Below are 24308 nucleotides of genomic sequence, written 5' to 3'. Positions count from 1 at the left end.
AGGTTATAAAAATTTGTTAAATCTATTTTTGAGCCTTTTGAATTTAAATGATTAAGTCAAGATATACTAAATTAGACTTCCAACGCATTAGTTTTTTTTTTAAAACAGGCCATGGGCTAAACTTAAATCCATTTTTTTTATTGGTGAGCAAACTTTTTATTTTATTTGAATATCAAACAATTGAGATTGCATTTAATATGTTATATAACTATTTTTTTAATATTTTATATACATGCACGTTCTAAAAATATATACTACTATTTCTTTAAAATTAAAAGAAATAACGAAATTTTGTGGGGTAAAAAGAAAATTCCTATTGAATATATATATTTTTACTTGTCCTTTTTAACTTAAACCCTTTGGAATTGCAAGAACAACAAAACTGAGCACTCTTATCTATCATTCTATCCTCTTCTTCTTCATCTTGGAAGTGAGTGTAGCATAATAATGACCAGTTCTCGAGAGCGTTTGGTGAAGGCGGTGAAGCAGTTTGTGGAGGTTCGCTACAAGGTTTTCGGCGACCGTTATGGCCAAAACATCATCGACATCCTCGACTTTCCGATTAAGGTTGTCTTGTCTCCCTTCACTCTCGCCTTCGATATTGCAGGCTCTGCTCCTCGCGGCTTCGGCGTCCCGGAACTCATCTCCAAGCTCTCTGCCACTTCCGTCTTCGTCAGTCCCTTTTCCCCTTTTTCTTCTCACTCACTTTTCATGCAATTTCTCTGTTTTTTCTGTTATTTTTTTGTTATTCAATTTCTGGGTATTTGAGGAAATGGAGATTATAAAAATGTCATTTTCTCCCTTCACTATACCACCCTCAATGGCGGTGAGGTTGTTTCAGCTTAACCAGTGCTCTCGAAATCGAATTCGAGTACTGGGTATGCCTGCTTATACTTTGAGGGAGAGTTTTGTCGCCTACAGTGGTCTTACTGTCCGAGCTCGAGCAGGAATTTCTCATGTGGAGGATGGAGGATACATGTGGTCTTGAAAAAAAGTATTTCACTATCCTGCATTTATATATTTATACTGGAAACAAGGAAAATAAATTCAGTGGTTTTGGTCTGTTTTGTTTTGTTTTGCTTTTTTTTTTTTCATTTTTGGGATTTTTTTTAAAGCAATGTGATGTTTTTGTTATGATCAGTGAAGATTGAAAATGAATACAAAGTGCTTTTTTCTTAAAACCAGATAAGTATTTGGAAACCATTTTAGCTTGCAAATAGATCAATTGGATTATTGGTTTTGATATTTGTCGGAATTGTATTGTCTGGAAATTTCACCTTTTTAGTTCTTGGTTCATGGTTGTAGGCTATAGCTGCTCTTGGGACTTATGACATTGCCTTTGAGCTGGGGAGGAAGGTGATATGTCAAAGGTGCTGTTTTGTATTCCTTGATGGTTGTGTGTGTTGTGTCACTTGAATACATGATGCATATAATCTTTTACTAGTGTAGTGTTGTTTGGTGACTTTTGTTAAACTCTAACTAAATGTGTATCTCAAGAACAGGAATTGTAACTCATGCAATGGATGGCGGGCCTTACATTGTACAATGTGTCGAGGAAGTGGGAGGGTGCATTATCAAGTGAAGAATTGCAACTTGAATAGGTAAGTTACTGTCCATGTGGATAAATTTAGAGGTTACAGTCAGTATTTCTATGTAAACCGTGGTTCATTTGGTGCTCTTGTTGAAAATTTAATAAGGATTCACAAACATTTGAACTTGCAAAATTTATTTCTAGATCATATAAGTTGCCGTTCTAGTTGAATAAAGAACACTTTGTCATTTGGTATCAAGCACGGTTACTTACATAGTTAGTCCTAGCCTCCAAGGAAACTTCTAAATTATAAATAGTCAAACACATACAAAATACAGATGGGAAAAAAAGGTATTAGTTTTATTAGTTTTAAGTTTGAACCAATATTAATTTATGCCAGTGAGTTTTTCTAAAATGAAGTTTGACCATAACCATCAAAGTTACACTGAATTAATATATTAACATTTGGACTGCAAAGAAAAATCTGCTGTTGAGTAAGAAAATGTGTATCTGATTTATATCAAAATGGGCATGTAAGATAGTGCTGTAATTTTTTTTAATGGATAATTCTCCTCTATTTTGATTGCTTTTAGTGTATCTTCATTTATCCTTTTGTGAGATTCTCCTCCAATTTATATACACCTTATATTTTCTTAACTTATTTATTTTTAGTGGAGAGAAAGCAACTGCTGAATCTGTAGCAGACGCCATTGCCAATAACCGGGCTGAGTTGGTGCATATACCATCATCCTTGGATTTTCAAAAACCGCTACCTTCAAAAGAGTGTCCAACTTGTGATGGAACGGTATGAGCCAAATTCCAAGACAACTTAACTTTCCGTCCAACATTTTTGTTTTCATGGATAGGTTCATTTGTAGTAATAGTAAACTGTGGTCCCCCACCCCCCCACACACACACCAGATAACAATTATACTTTGAGATCAATAATAAGTCTCGTATGTGTTTCATCTAGTAACTTTACAAATGCAGTGTGTTTTGATTTTGTTTGGAGAATTTATTGATTATGCACAGGGTGTAATGAGCTGTCCTGAATGCAAACACAGATTGCTGCATGTTAGGATCTCAGCAGATGATGTGAGTATTGTTGATTCTATGGTGCTTGTTTTTTTTTTCCATTATTGATTTTAATTATTCATATTTTGATCTTTAATATTATTGTCAAGTTTTAATAATCTATTTATAACATATAGCGATGGCATACTAAGCTAATCCTTTGTTGCCACACGGCCCACACCAGTATTTTGATTGTTATGTCATTGAATGATTCGATACTTCAATTTCTTACTTTCTCTTAACCAATTTATACCCAAATCAACAACTCCTATTTTTATTTTTAATTTCTTTCATGAATAAGAATCCATCAGTTGCATTCTACAATTAAACAACCATTAATTAGTTAAAATAATGAGTTGTTTTTATGCAACTATACTTTTAATTGTTACAATATAAAATTTTTGCTTCATCAACAAATATTTTCACAATATTTTGCCCATCCAAAAAAAAAACAAATATTTTCACAAACTCTTGGTTGATTTCTCTCATAACAATGGCAATATTTTAAATCTTGCAAAAATCTCACCTTTTCAAAGATTCATTAGATTATTTGTTTTACTTTTCAATAATATGTGATATTATATTAAAATTCAAATTAAAATGCACTCTAACTAAATAGAATTTAAAATAAATTTAGTGATCAACCGCATAACATGTGGGTCTAAATCTAGTTCATATTGTTTTTAAGTTTCCTTTTCTTTGTGCAGATTATGGAGCCCCCATGGCAAGCTTGTAATGTCTTGAAAAAGATTGATTATCCATATGAGGTCAGCGTTATTTCTAAATTCTAATTCTATCAAATAAGCCAATTATCATTATTTATTATTGAATTTATAATTGACATTCCTCTCATATGCATCTGAAACAAACCTTGATCCTAGACATTCTTACTCTCATTTCTTTACTTTTGTGTTACGCATTGGAATTCATTTTTATCCAAGATTTACATTCACTCAAAATTTTATTGGTTAAATACGTGTGTCAAGAGGGGACATAAATAGAATTTATTTCACTTAAGATTTCTCACTCTTATTTGACATTGTAATCATAATTTTTTTCCAGCACATATTGCACAGCATGAAAGATCCCAGTATTGCTGCATTTTGGTTGATTACATTTCCTCAGATTATGGGTGGATTTACCTATGACGATGATGTGAAGCAGAAAATATGGTGGCAGTACAAGGTTGTCACTTCATATTCCTTTCTGTAGTTCAGTTTCAGTTGTACTATCATCAATTATTTTTTCCCCTTATTGGTTTCAGTATGCTTTTTATTGTCTTTATTGCCTGATCAAATCAATTCCTTTCTACCTAAAATAAATTACATATTGTAGCATTGAATTGATTGAAGTATGAACTGTAAAAATGTTCTTTGAATGCATGAAACATCAAGGATTAATATTTGTGGAGCTGTGGTCTCTTTGGATTTTATGCTAAACGCAACAATTATAACACATGTTTGTAGTGATGAAAATGAGTGTGAAAATGTCTGCTGAAAATTAGGAGTGGAGTTTATTGTATGATAAATGATTTATTGGTCAAAGAAATAATGAAATTGCATACTTGCACGAAACAATTTTTTATTGCAAATTTGTGATGAAATGATGAATATATGATGAAAATACAATGTTAAGGTTCAATATTAAATAAAATAAATGTGTTTTTACTTGTTTACCCTTATATTTAGGTTAGGAAAGTGGTCCATACTCCACAGGGGTGATAATATGGTAACTATAAACGTAATATATTTCTGTTCCTCACTACTTCCAGTCAATCATTCCAGAGGGATGAGCATGATTTTCAGTGATCTGATTTTCCTTCTTTGATGCACACCTGCATTTGAAAATTTAATTTCCTTTACTTTCTACTTCTATCAAGTCACCCTTATTCTTTTTGAGCTCAGTGCTACATGCACCTCTGTTCAGAGGTTGGTTTTAGTAGAAATTCATGAAAATACCAGATATAACTGGTCTCAATTGATATATGAATCTGTCAGCTTGTAGGTTTTTGTTGGTTCCATTCCTTTTTCAAGCACAGAAGTTAGTTTTCCCAGCACCTATGATGTTTCATCTGCGTGTGTGTGTTTAATAGTGAAGGGCTCATGGGACTGATTGACTGAATAATCCTGTGTATTTCTCTAACCAACAATCATAATCTTTCGAAAGATATTCTTTGAAGTTTGTCCAAAGTACTGTCAGTGTCACTTGTATGCCAGTGACTACTTGGAATTTCAGATTGCTGAGGAAAGTGGTGCAGAAAATTGGATTTAATATTTAAAATGGAATTGCAGAAAGGGAAGGAAGGGCGTAGCTCTCTGATTATAAAACACATGGAATTAATTATTCTGTCCTCTCATTCGATTAACTGTTTCGATAGTTAGTCAGACATATCATGCAGCCTAAGCCATCATACTGTTACATTCATGCTTCATAGCAGTTGGTCAATTCTGTTGCTAAATATATCTATTTTTCTTTTGCGTGAATTTAGGAAAATATGCGGTATGACCAACTCCGAGATGTGGTGGCCAAGAGAAAACCAGGGTGGGAGTATCTGCAGGATGTAAGTTTTTTATCATGTACACAAAATATTGTTCTTGTAGCCATGGCTATTTGGCAATACCTATGTTCATACTTTGCTATGGAAGACACAAGCAGTGTAGAATTTAGGTATGCAGGGGATTCATCAAGTTGCTAAAATAAATTGAAAACTGTTTATTCTTGTACTATTTTTTTGATAATTTTTTTATTACTTGGATGCTTGATATAGTGTTATTTGTGTGGTTGAAACTATGACATCTTAATTTTTATATAGTTTCCTCTGGAGTAGATTTTGCAGTTTTATTTTGGATTGTTCGGTTATCACAGGCCTTGATATCTATTGATCCTGCCCGTGCAAGGGATGATCCTGTCATAGTGAAAAATGTCCCTTACTATAAGGCTAAGAAGGCTCTGGAGACAGAGGTTATGAAGATTGATCCTCCACCAAGACCGCCAAATTGGGGTGTACGTATTCACTATCTTTATGTTATGCTTGCTAGTTATTCCTTTTTAGTTATTATGATAGTCCAGATTTGTCTATGCTTAAATAATGTGCACAATTTTCTTTCAATTTATAATGTGCTTTTGATGATTGCACTTGCTGAATTCTTTCTCTTCCACTGGCTATAATGGGCATATATAATCAGTTGTATGGACTTGATTGGCATGGTCGGTATAACTGAAAAAACTACAAACCTCTTTATGGCTTTTGCAGTGAATGGGTCAAACGTTGGTGACCAACCTGGGATAGTCTAACTTGGTTTAATATTTTTTTTAAGCTTCATGTGAACACTGTACAAGGATGACCCTTGTGAAGTGCATTCTGTGATTAGACCATGGCTCCTGTTGAGCAATGTTCTCAGTTTTAACATAAAAGGTAGACCGGCTTGTGCATTATCCACGCATCAAGCCCAAAGTGGGGTCTATTCCACTAGGTCAGCATACAAATTCATGATAACCCCCTCTTCTCCAGCCTTTGATCTGAGATCCTCATCATTACTTTGGAAATTGAAGATTCCCCCAAAAGCTGCAGTTTTCACTTGGAGGCTTCTTCAAGATAGGCTCCCTACTAGAGCTAATCTCTTAAGAAGGAACGTCATCATCCAGGACATTGTCTGTCCTCTCTGTGGTCTAGATCAGGAGGAGGTGGGCCACTTATTTTTTAATTGTAAGAGGATAGTAGGCCTCTGGTGGGAGTCAATGACATGGGTTCAGGTTCAGGGACCTCTCCCAGCTTCTCCAGTAGATCATTTTCTGCAATTCTGTGATGGCTTTGGAGCTCACATAAACCACAGCTCTTGGTGTGGTTGGTGGGTTGCTCTGACCAGTACCATATGGAAGCACAGGAATCTCCTCATTTTCCATGATAAACCTTTCGAACCATCTAAAGTCATGGAAGATGCCTTGTTCCTAGCTTGGTCTTGGTTAAAAGCTAGACAAAAAGGTTTTAATACTAGTTTTAACCAATGGTCTTCTCATATCTCAGATTCCTTTGGTTAATTCGACAGGGTTAGCCTTTTAGTTGGGTTTGTTTGGGTTTTTGGAGGGCAGCACCAGAGGTGCTTTGTATCATCTTCCAGTACCCCTTGTACTGTTTTTGACTATATTAATACATATATATTATTTGCCTTCCAAAAAAAAAAAGCCCAAAGGGTTCTTGCATGAGGGAGCATATTAGAGATGTAGTATAAATATAAACTCATTCACATGTCTTCAGCTTATAGCTTAAGTTTTGGGGATTGTCAGTTCATGACAACTTTATAGCAAAAGGAAGGTTGAATCCATTTTGTTCAAATTAATTGATGATTCATTTTGGTGCCCAATAATTTGAATTAAAAACAAACGGTGAGAATTGAAATGGCAAAAGTATCTCAAAAACAACCAGGTAGTTTAAACAGCTGACATGATAATGGGTAACAGAATATAGAAACAAATATAGTTTATACCAAACATGATAAGACTTAACTAACTGCAGAAAATTGGCAGGAGCTTGACCTTCCATTGAATGCATCATCTTGGAGTGAGGAGGATCTCAAAGATCCAGATAAGTTCTATGAAATGACTGTTCTTCTTAATGCCCAAAGAGAAATCTCTGATAAGATCTTGGATGCACAGTGGGAAACTAAATGGCGTCAGGACAAGGTTGGTGGTTTTTGTCTTTCCATCTCCTGTTTGCCACTTTGTTTGTTCATGGTGAAAGGATCAACTGATCAGAACCGACATATGTCCTTATCAGGCATTTCATGTAATGAAATTATGTTAAACAGCATTTGCAAATTGTCTCAAGATCATACCCTATGCTTTGTTAGTTCACAATGTTCTTGGTATTCTTGGTTCTTGCTTCAAAATTCAGGATGCAAAGCTATCTGTGGTTTACTGAGTTGTACTCAAACTGCAAACTGCTTTCAGAATTATCACATGCCTTTTAATATATATTCTATTTGTCAAATATTATATTATTCTTCCTTGCACGCTTTGAAATGTCATTGTCCATCAATCTTTTGTGCAAGTGACTGATGCTTGATTTCACCTACAGTTGAATGAGATGTTGGAGGCAAAGGTGAAGCCTTACATTCAGGATATAGACAATGCAGTTCTTCCTGAGCCTATTTTATTAAAGCCTCAAAATCAGGAAAAGGTCTCTCTTTCTCTGTGTTTTGCCTGGGTTTAGACATTCACTGATTATGCATGTTGACTAGGATAGGGACTCACCTTTCTATTGACATTGTCTTCTCATATTCAAAAGTTGAAATCAATGAGGATCATGTGTGGTTTGTGTGTGGGAGGTTGGATTTACTTCTTACCTCTAATTAATTAATTTGCTTCTATTTTCCATTTATTGGGTTGCATTTCTTTCTCTTTGTAAGTGTTTTTGTTCAACATCCTGCTTTATATTATTAGCTTTAGATTAGAGGGGTTTTTAATTTTCCATTTGGAAGTCTACTGCATTTTTATAAAAGTAATGTACAATAAGAGCTGGCTAAATTTGTTGAAGTTCATTAGTTGCATGTCTTTCTTTGAAATATAAAAGAAGGAAGTTAATTTATCCTTAATATCATGTTTTTACTTTCTCGGCCATATCTCTTGCTCCTAGTGTTAGGTACAGTGATGATGTGATTTTCTTAACTTTTATGTTACTCCTGCAGAGACAACGGCGGAGGTGGTTCTTCTTTTGACAACATGGATAAAGCTACTGTATGCTTGAACATGCTTGTTTGTAGTCCTAATTTTTTGTTATAATCTGTAACTATTTATACACTGTTGGATCCCCCCACAAGCACACATGTGCCTCTGTTGTGGTCATCATTTTTGTGGAGGAAACAATTGTTTGTGACACAAGAAATACAAGAAAAGTCTAGAGAAACATGCAAGAAGCAACAAAAGTCTTCTTCACCCGGCCAAACCTTTGCTGATGTTACATTTGGTATTATTATGTCAAATGCACTCCGAAGATTATTCCATTTTAATTCTGCGTTGCTGAAATTCCCTGAAAATCAATCTATATGTGTTGTTGACTACCAACTCCTATTCTGATAAATGAACGATCTTCAATGTGATGAATAGGTGACCGTTAAAATAATCAAATTGCTAGTTTGCTTTGACATGCATGTCTTGTACGTAATCACGACGATGTTGGAAATTCTACCTAGTTTCTACCAAATTCTAAATTTTACAAAAGCTATTATTATTGTAGTTCAAGTGACTAAAAGAGAGGTAGTAGAGATTACAGTCAAACGATCACTTGATATATGTCAAGAAAAAGCCACCCGAGTGTTTTTCTAAATGGCATCATTGAAGAAGTTTGAGGTTTAATATCTTCCAAAATGTTTTTAAATTTTAAAAGGTATTGTGTGGTCTGAAACATTAACAATGCTTCTTATGACAATTGTTTTACAATAGAAAAAGTTGATTTTCTTTCCAAGTTAATGCTGATAACTGATGAGAATGATGGAAAAAGAAATTTAACAAGAAAAATGCTGAATGGAATATAAGATGAATGACTTACCAAGGAAGTGAAACACGGTTGAATATGATATGTGATTTGTTGTAAATGTTTTATTACATGTATTCAATTCCCACTAATAAAAGAAAATGAATGATTTCAAATCTATGACAAGATTGATACATCAATTTACTATGTTGAAAAAGGACAAGACCCTGTATAATCCCTGAAGCCTGTAATAGGTTTTACTAGAAGTTGATCAGTTACAAAGACGATTTGGAAGTAGCATTATTGGAGTCTGAATATTGATTGGATTCTAGAATCGTGTTTTCTTTCTGCAGGAAAGGAACCATCACAACAAATGTAATTTTCCCAAAAGGAAAGATAAATGTAATTACTGCTGCATCTGTGTTGCTTTTGTTTGCATATTCCAAGTTAGATTGCACCAAGTGTCATCCTGATACTGATTCAGATTATAATGTTTGCTAAATTCCAAATCAAAATCCAAATGTTATGGTTTCAATTTAATCTTTCTCAATACGATTGCGTCTTCATTACTTCGACATTTCAATTAAAATATTTGGAAGATTAAATATAAATGATAAGTGTTCATTTTAGATCGCACTAAGAATTGATACAAGTGATTAAAGATGTGATCTAGACTCTTTTTTTATGAATGTGAAATCAAATTCGTCTAAGATTTACTTTTTTATTTGATGGACAATTCTATTCAGAGATCTCCTAATACTTAACACTTAGTACGAGGCTAATTGAATAGATAGAACTATTTGTACTTGAGACATGAAGTAATCTTTTAGATAGATTTTTACTGATAGTCCGACATGTCAACTGAGACTTGAAAGTACTTCTCATTTTATCACTCTAATAAAAACTTCAATTTTAGGAGACAATTCCAAGCCACCAGCTAATATTTCACGGATTTATTGGCTTGCTATCCGAAGGTTCCACGTCTCACTTTTTCTTAATTACATATCCAATTGTCATCTTTTAATTGTACCAACATGGTTTAGTTTTTTACTTTTTAGCTTGACCATATTATCACTCCCAATTTTCATTCACACCGTAAATTATGGGTTTTTTTATATATATATCACATCACAATGTATGGTGTTAAATCATTGTCCATGAGCCTAGACCTTACACTTGGACAGAACATTTTGGTTGCATGTTCTTTTGACCATACACAAGAGCAATGTACCTTTGCCCCCACCCCAATTTTCCAATTCATACTCGAATCCATTTGCCGACGAAGCTCCTTCCTTTTTTTTTCTCTTTCATGAACGGGACAACTAAAAAATTATTCTATTATTACTGTCCCTTTAATTTGTTCCATGAAAATGATAGCAGACAATAAGTCAATAAATTCATAAAAGAAAAAAAATGACGAAAAGAAGAACCGTTGATCTTCAATTTAATATGTATGGATGAGTTGAACTATTGACCTTCATTGTTTGATGAAATAAAATAAATGTCGTGGTGCTGGCAGAAGAAGCTATATATAGTTAAATGATTAAATCAGTACTGGTAATATGATGTATACCAGCATCAATAGATTGTGGTAGAAGATAGATGTGTGGTGATTGCTCATGACGTGTGGAAGAGTATTTCCTCCATCCACTTTTATATTTATTTTTTTTATAAGATAAAATCCATCCAGTTTTATATGTGCTTTCAAGAAGAATTTTTCTTCCATTTTATTTATTTATTTTAAAACTTAATAAGCCTTTAATTCTTTAACTTTATCTTAGAGAATTACTAAGGAGAAAAGAAAAGTAATATTGTGATGATAATATTTAATAAAAAAATCCAAGTAAAAATAATATATATCACTCTTGATTTTAATTAAAATGATTCACTGTGAATCAACTAATCGTAACATTATTTTAATTTAACTAATAGTATTGAGTTCAAGTTTTCAGTATATAATTACCTTAAATATTCAAATGAAAATTTTGTTCTACTTAACTCGATAAAAATTACTTTTCATAGAAAATACTTATAGTCTATTAAAACATTATTTAATAACTTTCAAATCTTGAACGACAATCTCGAAAGTGTGTTTGTTTACATGTTTGAGTCTTTGTTCTTATTTTTCAATGCTCTTTCAATATAAATCCATGTCTCTATTATCTTAAAAAAAATAAAAACAATTTTATAAAATCATAGTTATGAAAATAAAGTTTACAAATAAAATAAATCAAAATAAATTTCGAAAATACTCACTTAAAAAAAATTACATGATTGGGTGTATGATTAAATTAAATTTAAAGTAATTTGTGTTCGATTTTTTTACCTCAAAAGCAGGTTTATAATCAATTTTATTTATAAAAAAATTAACCTAATAGTACAAAACTATTAGATCTTTACTACCTATTTTTTTTAACCCTGGATAACTACGTATTCACATCTTTAAATTAAAATAAATAAATAGCATTCCTTCTAAATAAACTATGATTTTAAGAGTACGTTTGTTTTGTTTTAACGTTAAAATCATTCAAATAGATGTTTAAAGTTTAAACAAATGAAACAAGTTATTGTTTCTACATGAATGTAACTAGGAACTTTTTCACCGCGCGACTACACAAATACATTTTATTTTATGCATGTTACATAAGTTTGCTTTTTTTTTTCTTTCCTATTATATCCTTTTTTTTTTCCCTTCCTCTTTTTGTCTTCTCTATTCTTCTTCTCCGTCGAAAACCTTTATTTCTCCTCATCAACCCACCACACCAGATTTCAAATCGCTAACACACTCCGCCGTAGACTATCATCACAAACCACTGTTTCACAAATAACTCTTGGAGAACCCCTTCCATCTCTTCCCTGGCATCACACATCTTGCACGGTTGAGTTTTTTCATTTTGGTAGAAAAGAGGGGAAGGAAGACAGAAAGGTACAAGGGTATAATGGGGAGGAAGAAAAAAAGTAAATAGAAAAAAAATAAAAATAAAAAATTGAAAATCAATCTCATCCATTTATGTTTTTTATTAATAAATTCAACTGCTGAAAATTTATTTTTCCTTTCACACCATACAAATATGTTTTAGTTTCACACCTTAGACTCTCTTCCTTTAAAACCCAGTTTAACATCCATCCAATCTTGTCCTAATCACATTCAATTGCATTGAAAAATGTAGAAACATTGAAACAAATGTTAAAATGTCCTTGCTCGGTCCCTTGAGTATAATGTTATTTTAATTATGTCACGTCGTTCAAGAAAAATAATTATTATATTAAATTTTTATATTATTATTTTCAAATCATCCTTTTTTCTCTTTTTATTCATTTATTAGGAAAATATCTTATAAGAAGAGATAGATAATTTTTTGAAAAAATTCTTATAATTAAGTACAAAGGAATTACATGTTTAAATTTCAGTTTAAAAAACTTAAAAACACTTTTATTTCTATTTCTAAGGTAATAAATTTTCTTTTCTTCATTTTATGCATTAAAATGGGTAATTATACATTGAAATTCACAAAAATATTTTCTCTAATTTAATCCGAACATAGTCTAAGTCATGTTGATGAAAAGTACTATTATGATATAGTATTATATTATATGCTTGCATGCTTTTCAATATACAATAAATTCAAATTTTGGCCGTGATTAATACGTAATCTGGTGCATGCATGTTCATTAGTTGTAAAAGTACATCAGCATTATGATGTCATTGGACTTTCTGTAATCTAGTTGCCCAGAAAAAACACGTGCAATGCCCTCACATATTAGTAGCATTTTTCCTTATTAGCAACCCTACCCATTTATCCGAAAGTGGTAGAAAGTAAATAAAAGAAAATGTCTCAACTGCATTCAGTTAAGGTTCTTTTAAAAATATAAATGCTTATCACATGGAGTTGGAAGCTGCCATTAGGGGGAACTAATGTTTGAAAACAGAATCATTACGATCAGTACATATTGCACAATGATCCCATGGCCACTCAATCAAAGTGCATATAAGGATAAGCATTTTAGAAATTACGGTATTTTTTTCCATTAATTGTTTTTAGAAATTAATTATAGATATCTTTTTTTGAACTTCTTTGTCACACAATACGTGGGAGTTAATTAATATATAATTATACTTTATTTAAATAATTTTTTCAATAAATATTTATATGAAAAAATAAAAAGTAAAATAAATTAAATTTTCTTATAAATTAAAATTAACTTAAACATTTTAACTTTTATCAAAACTTTTATATTTAACTTCTTCAAAACTTTATAAGTTAATTTTAATTTATAAAAATACTTAATATATTTCAATTTTATCATTTTATTTTCTTCTCTTGAACTTCAGAGATACGTAAGTATCACAAGCCATTTCGTGTGTTTTCCAATCTGTTGACGAATTTATATTAACTCGGAAACTCCCTAATTAAATCGTATAATTTTTATAAGTAAAATGAATATATATTAGTTGAGGACAAGCTGTACTCCATATATAGATACTTAAGTATAACATACAATTTCATGTGCTTTTCAACTTGTTAACGAGTAAATTGTATAATTAATGTATACTACTATTAGAAACTGGCATTAGAAGGAAAGAAGGGAATAGTAATAGTTTTAATTTGTTCGATAAAAAATAAGGTAGCGTACGTGCTTTTATCACTGGAGCATGTGAAAAATCTTATACATTTTATAAATGCATGCCTAAATAACTTCATAAATTAGTTTGACACGCAATTACCCACATAAGATCGATCAAAGAGAACCCAACCCATAGCTCTAATCTTTGTGAGAGGGAAAGAAGATCGAGTAGTCAATAAAGCAACCAAGATACAAATCGCAAGGAAAAAACAAACCAAGGGTATAACTATAAATAAAGATCGCATTTGCTTGGTGCAAGGTGAATTATGCTTTCACGGGTTGGTTTCATGCATTCAGATTAAAGATATATAAAACTAAAACATAATTTAAATTGATTAGTTTTTTTATTATTTTGGTTGATTTTTTTATTACTAATTTGTCAATTTTTCTCTGTATATGTACTTAATTAGTTGATTTTCACAAAGAGGAAAAGAGGCCCTTGTCTCTACATTTTAAAAGGAAAAGAGAGAAAAAGTGAAGGTTAAATAATAGTGGAAGATACAAGCAAATAGTTATAAGGATAAAATAACAATATGAATAGAAGAGGCACTTTGTGTATCTCTTTATTTTTAAAAGAATTAAAATTAAGAGAGAAGATGAAGGTTAAATAATAGTCACGAAGACTTAAAAAATTAGTTATAAAAGCTAAAATAGCGGAGAGATAGTATGAATTTTTGTAAATCTTTTAATTTTATCTTTGATTTTTACAAATAAGATAATAATATTATTATTTTCTCTTATTATTGGTTGAATACTACTCTGAATTTTTGTAAAATTTATTTGTATTGTGTCAATTATATATTTAATTATCTAATAATATTTGTTATTATTATAAGAGCATAATATGTGTGTTTTCCTAATTTAGGTCTCTTTTTGAAACCCACCTCTATATGTCTAATTCAGTACTCAAATCTCATCTCCCCTGATAACATCGCCTTTAATGTCACCTTGGACAGGCTTCACTATTCCTCGAACCTTTACCTCAACCCAATACCCATACATGTTTACCCACGAATATCTATCAGAGATATCCATTGTGTATTCGATCGTTGTGGGTTTTCTTTGTGGATATTCGTGAGTTGAAATAGTTTTGCACTGCCAATTTCGATTTTGTGGTAGTATTAGAGCTAATGGAGTTACATGGCGCAAATACCCAATCATTTGATGCAACAAGATTCAAATGATTAACATAATGCAATAAGAGTTTGACGCATCGTATATCTCCAAGCATTTTATGCATTTAAATTAAAACAATGCAACAAGTACGAAGGCACCCACCACTATAAGGAATGCCAGCATAAATTGCTACTAACAGACAACCTCGTCGTCTTGTCCATGAATTGCTTAAGAACCCTGCAACCTCAAGACTCTCTTTGATTATGGTCAATTGGTTGGTGGTATAAGAGGAAAAAAGGGAAGCGGTGCCGATAAAGACCAAAACATAAAAAATAAATGTTTATGCATAGGGACCAAAACGGATTAACTACTTTCAAGTCTAGGGACTAAAACATAAAAGTTATGCACGTACAGAGACCAAAATATAACATAGTACAATTATATATAGGGATTCAAACATGACGTGGGCTAGGGTGCCAAAATTACTATGAACCGTCCATATGATAATTACAATCAAAGGGTTGTGACCTTTTACGTATGTCAGAAAACAGAAGATGGTTTAGTCATTTTCTAAATTACACGTGAATAATGGAGAAAGGGCTTTTGAATTACCATATCTACATTGAAACAAGCCAAATAATTAGCAATCACACCACCCGACTTTGAACCAACAAATCTGAGACGAGGATCATATCGGAGTCTAGGTCAATAAAATATTGTCGTAATATAAGCATCAAATCGAACTCCTTGCCCGACAATTGCCCTCGACACCACGTAACCAATCTGAGTACCACGAAGCCACTCATAGATCGTTAGTTGTCTAAAACATAAATTGGTGAAGCACACAAAATTAGCATTGACAGTGAAAAGAAGAAACGAGATTCAAGGATCCACATCAGAAAAATTGAAAAAAGGAGGCGAGATTCAACGAAATTGCAGTGGTGGTGAAAAGGAAAGCAATCAAAGAATCCACGTAGGTCTTATTTTAATGAAAAACCCTTTCTCCATTATTCACGTATAATAGGACTGGTAGTTTAAAAAATGATTAATCCTTTTTTCTATTTTCTGACTAACTTAAAAAGTCATTACCCTCCCCACTTGTAATTACCATATCTGGACGGCCCATATTAACTTTGGTATGGTGCCAAAGTTTTGCAATTGTGTCACCCTAGTCAACCTCTTCAAACATATATAAAGCGCACATGATACTGTCATGTCAATAACTATTAACAACATAAACTTTCGACTAAAATGAATCAGAAATTGTTTGTATAAAGATTAAAACAAATTACTTTTAAGTATAGACACTAAAAAGATAACAATGGTGTAGTTATATGATTTGTTTTTAAGGTAATTATATGGACTTTAAAGGTAATAAAACCATTTATTTCTATATTTTATAAGATTGACCATGAATATGCAAACATTTTTAATTAATTTATTTATTTATTTATTCGGTTTAAAGGAAAGTTTATCTTTAACAAACCTTTTTCCGCATGTATCCTGTCGATCATTTGACGCGCATATAGACATTGAAGGAGAAAAATGATCCATCATGTATGGCCTCGTGAGCTGGTTTTTTTTTTTTAAATATATTTTTTCTCTCCTATTTTTTTTCAATCTACAGTAGTTTACAATTTAATTCTTAATACACATTATTTGGGACTTTCTCTCTCCTTTTAGTTTTTTTTAATTTAAAACATTCCTAATTTTTATATTACTTATTTATTAAATTAGATTTTATAATTTTGTTTTTTATATTTTAAAGAAAAAATATACAGATAAAGAAAAATAAAAAATTAGATAAAATTAAAGTATAATTTTTTAGTTACTTTGTATGTACTTTTATAGTTAAATTTATGTGATGTTGATATTTTTTTTATTATGTTCGTTAATAAAAAATAAGAAAATTAGTTAGTAGTATTAAAATAAACTAAAAAACACTGTAAAAAAAATAATTGATACATCCATCTTATACAATAGACATAAAATTTTAAAGAATAGTAACTATTATATTGTAAAAAAATAATTGATACATCCATCTTATACAATAGACATAAAATTTTAAAGAGTAGTAACTATTATATTGAAAATATCTTTAAAAATATTTATTTAACAGTAATTTTTTGCTTAAGTAATAAGAATTGATATTTTTATTATTTATGACTTATAAATATGAAAAGAAAAGATTAAAATATCCAAAAGATATTGATAACTACTAAATATGAGTTATTTTTTATAATAAAAATATATTAAAAATATCTTTAAAAATATTTAATTAGCAATTATTTTTTGCTGCCACCCAAATCAATATGGCAAGAATATGAATGAGATCAGTGGGGTCCTCCCTGATCCAAGGAGAAAGAGTACCGCAAATGATCGTCCCGTTTCAACTCGCATTCATGCAAACAAAGAAAAAGAAAATGAGTAGGAAAGTAGAAAAAAATGTGGAATTTGTCAACAATATGGTGATAAGAGAAACAATTATCCTAACATATCTTCATCTTAAGTTTTTTCTTAGCCAAGTGTAATTGTTTAAATATTTTATTGATAATGCAATATAATGTTGACAAATTAATTATATTTTGTAATACAATTATATTAAAAATAATTATGTTAGAAAATTCAGATTTAAAAAAAATATTCACCTAAAAAATATGTTAAGTAAATTAAATAATAAAACAAAAATAATTATATTTAATATTATCATTTTCTTTTAAAAAATTAGAAAAACAAAATTATAAAATTTAATTTAATAAATAAGTAATTTTAAAACTAATTAAAAAATTATATAATATAATATTTATATTTTAAAATAATAAAAAACAAAAAGGAGAGAAAAAGTTTTAAGTAGAGTATATTAGAAATTAGATTGTAAAGTAATGTAGATTAACAAAAAAAGAAAAGAGAAGGTGTATTTAAAAAAATAACCTCGTGAGCTTCCTTTTCAATTTTCCCTTTTACTACCTTTTTAGCAACACTCGTGAGCTTTTTAAGCTTTGCATTAAAGGGAAATTATGGAGGAGCATGCGTATATAATTGAAATTTATTAACAACATGAAGGTTTTATATTTTAATCTGATACTAAATTATCATATAATTAAAATTATTGTCTTTTCTTTTGTATGTAATAGTAATTTTAAAATATATTTAAGATAATTTTTAATTAGTTAATAATTTAAAATATATATATATTTACATTGTATCAAAATTATAACTAAAAAGCAGCTTAATTGTCGATCACATTTTCCACCTAATGTTTCCATTTACAAAAGTGAAGTGAGGTATAGAGGGGAAAATGTTACTCCCTCCTATTATATATATTGGTCATTTTTAACCGAATCATTAAGATAAAAAAAGAAAAGTTAATCCATTAAATATGTCTTCCAATTATACTCTAACATAATTATACATCCAATTAATTTCACTAATAACTAATTAAATACTTAGCCTAAATTATTATGTTATGTTCTCTCTCTTCCACGCTATTATTAATATTCACTTCTTACTCTATTATTTCCATCAATGGATATAGATCAATAGAAACCTTTAATCTCAATATTTCTCTTTCCTAATAATGAAGTGTTTGAGAATAATATAAACGATAGAATTAAAAAATCATTATTAATAATAGGTTAGTTAGTGACTTATAAATAGGATAAAGTATTTCTTTTAGAATGCGATCAAGACCGGATGAAGTAGCTTTAAGGGCATTGAAGAACACATCCTTGATACAATTGGTCAAGTTTATCTTGGGATCTAAAGGTCCAAAAGTTATTCAAGCATTTGAGAAAAGAATAATTATAAATAAAGCCAAATAGAAGCAAATTTGTATAAAAGAGGACCATGGAGAAAAAATCGAAAATTAGTATTATTCACGAGATTGGAAGATGCATTCCTAGACCATGGACTGTGAATAAATTAGGATTTAAAAGACCGATAAATTAGGATTAAATTAGTACAGAAAGTCAATGAGAAAAATACCAACATAACCAAGCCTTCAAATATATGATTTTTTTCCTTTAGTTTTCTTTGGACAAAACACACCATGTTGATGGGAAAACATCTTAATGCAATTTCCAGTTTATTGATCAACTTGATCAATCATCTTCTGAATGTTTTCATTGTATTCTTTTGAATGCTCTGTTTTATTTGTTTGATGATTGTTTGCCTTACTATCATATATTATGATCTGATAAAATTGTTTTTATATTTCTTTCAAACAATTACATTGATTTGTTGATATCTGTTAAAGTTTGAAATCTTTATAATAATAGACCATTCTTCTGATCATATATATGATCGATATAAATGGAATTTGATGGAGCATAATGAGTGGCTCTTGGCTGGTTTTTTGTGGTTAATGATCACTGTGATAGTATATATTTTGATGGGTATATGTGGAATTCCTACTTTCTTGTTATTGAATATTTAGGTGGGGGAGCATCATCTAAATATTAGATAACCATATAGGTTGTGGATATTTTTTTCATGATTGTGTCTTCCATTTACTTTGGAGTGGTATTTCTTGCACTGTACCATTTCCTTTTAATGAAAACTTGTTTGCTGATCCCAAAAAAAAAATGTCTCTATGCTCTAATAAAACCTTTGATATATAAAAAAGTTATTCTTCAAGGCATCTTTTAGTTATGATCTTTAGAATAAAAACTTTGTTTTATGACAAAATACATACGTACGCTCTAATAATAAACAAAGTTAAAATCCTTTACCATTATCTCTTCTCTCTAATTATGGAACCTTCCTCTCGATCTTTCTCTATCTTTTTATCAATAAACCAAGGTCTTGTTTATTCTCAAACTGTATCAAGAAATGTTAGGTTTTATTTACTTCGCATGCATGGAGGTTTAGAGAAAGATGATGGATAGTGGGCAACGGGGAAAACGAAAACTTTTTTTTTATATATATAAAAAGTATCATTAATATATCTGCCATAATTTTCAATACAATTCTTTTTTTGAAAGGAAGGATTTCAATACATTTCTAGCATAATTCTTAATAAAAAAAATACTTGTTGATATTTTTTTACCAATACGTACTTTTAAGCATTGGTTAATAAAGTTAGAGGACTAATTAACTGATGTTATCTTAATAATAAAATACAATTAACACCCGATTAAAATATAATCTAAAATAAAGAATAATTTAAAACAACTCAAAATTAATTATTTTAAAATTAATAAAATATTTATTAACTTTCAAATTTCCCCATGCCGTAAAAGCTACTCGCTAAAAGTGGCATGCTTTTTGAATGGTCTCCACAAGGACCAGCGTCATCCACACATGGCATTTTTTATTTTTAAATGTCAAACAATCGTCTAATGCATGGTTTTATTTACATTATAAAATAATAAAAAAAAATTGTTTTCAATTGTTTGCAACTTTTGCATCTTTGAAGAAGTGCACGACGCGACGCTAATTACGAGGAAGAAAGTGATGGGTCAAAACTTGATTGAAAACGAAAGAAGAAATCTAGAGGTTAAATAATCATTTTTGTTTATGTGTAATTCGTTGATAAATATAATCTTAAAAGATAAAAATAAAAAATTTAATCTCTGTATAAAAAAGTACGATAATTATATCTGACCGTTAACTTTCGTCATCACCGATAATAAAATAGTCTACGCAGCACGAACATATTTGTCACTTAAATAATTGTCAGTATAGGGACATATTTGTTATTTTTTTTTTGACATTTGGTCTCCCCACTCTGACATATGCGTTCATGAAATATGAAAATATAAAATTTAATCCCCAAAATTATAAAAAGTGCGACAAATATATCCGAAAGTATAAAAAATACGATAATTATTATTATTGTTGTTATTATTATTATTATTATGTGTTTGTAATTTAATGCTCCTATTCGTTTAATACTTATACAATATATTTTTTTAATTACCTTTATATATATATATATATATATTATTTTGATTTTCTTGTCAAACATTAATCTTTGTTGTTAAAAAAAACTTTATCTTATATCTTATAATTTTATAAAATTTCTCACTTTTAATCTTTAAATTTATTCTATATCTCAATTTCAACTTAAGTATCTTTATATTTAGATTGAAAATAATATTTTGAGAGTTTTGAATATAAAAAACACAACTGATCGCGGGACCAAATTTACTTATTTATTTTTAAAAAAGAATTTATTCAACTATTTTTTTTTAAAAAAATCTCACAAAATTTAAACTAGATAAAACTAAATTAGAATTATAAGTCTTTTTCCTTAATCAATAAAATGTATATATATACCTCAAATATGAAAAAATTTCTTGGATAAACCTTATGTGCTTCCACTTGAGACAACACTTATTATACATAATATGAATGAAATGAGAACAATTACTAACAATATAAAGAATCCAAATAAATTTAAATAAAAAATACAATAATGATCAAACTAATATAGAGGTTAACTTCAAAAAAAAATTAATACAGAGATTTATTCTTTACCTTTTGGAACGTAGAGTTGTATCTCTAACTGAGTTAAGAACTACAGCAACCTTGCATTTCATTTGACATACATACTGTGACAAAGTACATAATAAATATTAATAATTAATTGAAGAAACAAAAAATTTAAATAAATAAAAGACTTTCATTTTTTTAAAGGGTAACTCAATTTTTTTATATCATAAAACTAAAGAAAATTATTTTATTTTGGAAAATAAGTTGTTATATTGATTAATTAAAAAACTAATTAACAATTTGATAGATGGATAAATAGATAAATAATTAAAGTATAAGAGTTCAAATCTTAAGCTTTATTTTCCTGTTTTTTTTAATCCTTTTTTTCCTAACTTCACTCCTATACAATTCATTATTAACGTCTGAATATATTTGTTACATTTTTTATACTTTCGATGACTAAATTTTATATTTTTATCTTTCACAGACGCATTTGTTAGTGAAGTGGGAAGACGAAAAGTCAAAAAAATATTATGACAAATATGTCCATGTGCTGACAATCCATGTTGAGAATCATTTCAGTGACAAATTTATTCATCTATGCCACATAGACTATTTTATTAACAGTGACAGACGAAAATTAACGACTGGATATATTTATCGCATTTTTTACATTTTCAAGGCCTAAATTTTGTATTTTCATTTTTCATGGACACATTTATCAGCAAATTACACATTAAGAAACAAAAGTAATTATTTACCCAAATTTATATTATAACCTTTACATTTTGTTTGAATTATAAAAGAATTACATAAAGGAAAAAGGTGAAACAAAAGAAAGTAATAAGAATAGTGAAAGAGAGATAAATGAGAATGAGATGATTGTTTAATTGTTTGATATAAAAAGGAAAAAATTAGAGAAAAAAGTATATTTATAGAACGATATAAACATTTTTAAATAAAGGTACAATAAAAAAAATGATTGCGTATATATGTTGTAATCATAAATGATATAATCGACATTTTTTTATATTTTGCTCGTTATATAGTTCTTCTCAAATTGGAAGAAATAAATTTTGGTGTGAAACCCTAAATTCTATATAATAAACCCACTGTTTTGTTTCATCCTTAATTTTCTTATATTGCAAAGGAGGAAAAAATTTCTGATCGATAGATGTATATTCCTTTAATTTCTCTCTTTTCTGGTACACCACATTTCCTTGCCAGTGACCAATCTTACTGTAGACTGTAGTTGCAAAATGTGAGTACATTCAAATTTGACAACAAATACTAACGTAAGCCAAAAAGCTAATTAATAAAACTTGTTAGAGTAAAAGAAACTAAAACATTGTATTAGATTTTTGTTTTTTAAAAAGAACATTGTATTAGGAATTGAAAATAAAGTTCTGTTAACAGATATATTAGAGATATTAGTAAGGAAATCAATTTATAAATAAGTGGTTTTTTTTTGTTAAAAATTACAATATGGATATGTTAATAGAATTAAATATTAAATATTTTTTATTTTTAATTCCTTGATCAATAAATTTTGGTTAATATTTTTCAAAGACATTTATTATATAAAACTTATAAATATTTTTTAATACATATATTTTTAAGCAATCAATTTTTTTTAATAAATTATATTTGACATTTCATAAGGAATGTCCTTAAAACACTTATTAAAAGCCTTAATATAAAAAAAAATGTTTTAACTGGCTGTATAATAATCATTCATTAAAATCATAACATAAAATATTCATGCCTCCATTTATGGTTGATTATGATAAAGAGTTAATTATTTACAGAACCTCGTCATTTTTTAGCTAACCTCGACCACAAATTTAGAAAAACTAAGTAAAAATTTAAAAATTTCTATGATTTTAATTTGAATCATGTATTGTGGACCTATCTACACTTAGAGGGTGAAAAAAATGATAAATGTAACGTGAAAAAAAATGAAGAATGTCAAATAAGCATTTGATATTAAGGCGTCAAATATTAAGGTGTTATTTTTTTTTTCTATTTTTGAGTCATTTCCAGTGAAAACTGTTTTTTTTTCCTTTCTATTTGATCATATATATTATTTACAATATTAAATGAGTACGTAATTTATTACGAGAATCAAACTATTTTTAAACTTGATCAAGAAATATTAAAAATTGAACAGAGACAATGTATTACTAGCACATCGTACAATAATTTGTTTTTATTAACTTTTAAAAGAACTTTAAAATAAATAACGATTTTTTTAAATTCAATCTTTGTCAAACATATTATGTATTAGTACAATAATAAAGCGGCACAAGAAAAAAATGTACGATAAAAATAATAGTATAATAGTAGTAGTTTGTTTTTATTAACTTTTAAAAGAACTTTAAAAGTAAATATTTTTTAAAAAAATTAGTCATTATCAAACGTATTAATACTATTATGTGTTGATTAGTATCCTCGGTTTTCGATCGTAAGCTTTTTTGGAAACAAAAACAAAACAATGACAATAAACAAACACGAGCAACAACAAAAGAATTTGATGATAATTATTACAACTCACATTGGTAACCATAGATACACAGATTATACGACATAAAATTAATTATGAGACGCGATCTCATTTGTCCAAGTAAAAATATTAGAAAAAATACATAAAAGTGTTCACAATTACTATATACTATAACTCAAGTTCCAAAGAAAGTTTGATTTTTCTAATCAATAGTGGTACTTAGAGCAGCACCGACCAGAACTATAATTCAAGTTCCAAAAAAAAGTTTGATTTTTCTAACCAAGAGTGGTGCTTAGAGCAGCACCGACCAGAATGGTTAGTGAATACACTCCAAACCGCGACGGCGTTATAGACGACGCACCGTTTAGTCTGGCTGGCGTCGTTTCGTTCGACGACGACGGCGTTTGAGATGATCCCGACGACGACGACGGCGAGGGGGTTGTTGCCGCCGCAGACGGTAATGGCGGCGATGTTGCCGGGGTGAGGGAGGAAGAGGGTGGGTAAGTGGGTGGTGCAGTTCGGGGGTCCATTTTCGGGGGATCCATCCCTCGTTG

General features: G+C 29.7%; 2 protein-coding genes across 4 annotated transcripts in view; one reads left to right on the top strand and one right to left on the bottom strand.

The window, feature by feature from the left end:
• The first annotated feature begins 358 nt into the window (after window positions 1-358).
• Window positions 359-8610, top strand: LOC100818264 (uncharacterized). Of its 3 annotated transcripts, none has more exons than XM_003543189.5 (12): window positions 359-672; window positions 1306-1370; window positions 1503-1601; window positions 2204-2336; window positions 2564-2626; window positions 3313-3372; window positions 3668-3790; window positions 5094-5165; window positions 5471-5608; window positions 7130-7285; window positions 7680-7781; window positions 8290-8610. In XM_003543189.5, the coding sequence occupies exons 1-12, from the start codon at window positions 448-450 to the stop codon at window positions 8317-8319; spliced, it is 1266 nt and encodes a 421-aa protein (XP_003543237.1). In that variant the 5' UTR covers window positions 359-447; the 3' UTR covers window positions 8320-8610. The 3 variants fall into 3 exon arrangements, with proteins under 3 accessions (XP_003543237.1, XP_014621385.1, XP_040864325.1); XM_014765899.3 differs by having other exon boundaries at window positions 364-672; window positions 2522-2626; XM_041008391.1 differs by lacking the exon at window positions 7130-7285 and having other exon boundaries at window positions 364-672; window positions 2522-2626.
• Window positions 8611-14606: 5996 nt separating this feature from the next.
• LOC100809181 (proline-rich extensin-like protein EPR1) overlaps window positions 14607-24308 on the bottom strand; it is an 11444-nt gene continuing 1742 nt past the window's right edge. The window contains exon 3 of the mRNA XM_003541796.5: window positions 14607-14795. Coding sequence (XP_003541844.3) covers window positions 14607-14795 — 189 coding nt within the window. The remainder of the gene's footprint in view (window positions 14796-24308) is intronic.

The sequence above is a fragment of the Glycine max genome, chromosome 13 (assembly GCF_000004515.6).
Source record: "Glycine max cultivar Williams 82 chromosome 13, Glycine_max_v4.0, whole genome shotgun sequence".
Lineage (NCBI taxonomy): Eukaryota > Viridiplantae > Streptophyta > Magnoliopsida > Fabales > Fabaceae > Glycine > Glycine max.
Note: the sequence above shows the minus strand (reverse complement) of the source record. Positions and strands in the feature narration are given on the sequence as shown.

Bases quoted from the DNA above. Each gene is read 5' to 3' on its own strand.
- LOC100818264 (XM_014765899.3), top strand. From the start codon at position 448: ATGACCAGTTCTCGAGAGCGTTTGGTGAAGGCGGTGAAGCAGTTTGTG. The intron at 3,373-3,667 runs GTCAGCGTTATT...ATTTTTTTCCAG, and splicing joins AGATTGATTATCCATATGAG to CACATATTGCACAGCATGAA. The intron at 7,286-7,679 runs GTTGGTGGTTTT...TTTCACCTACAG, and splicing joins CTAAATGGCGTCAGGACAAG to TTGAATGAGATGTTGGAGGC.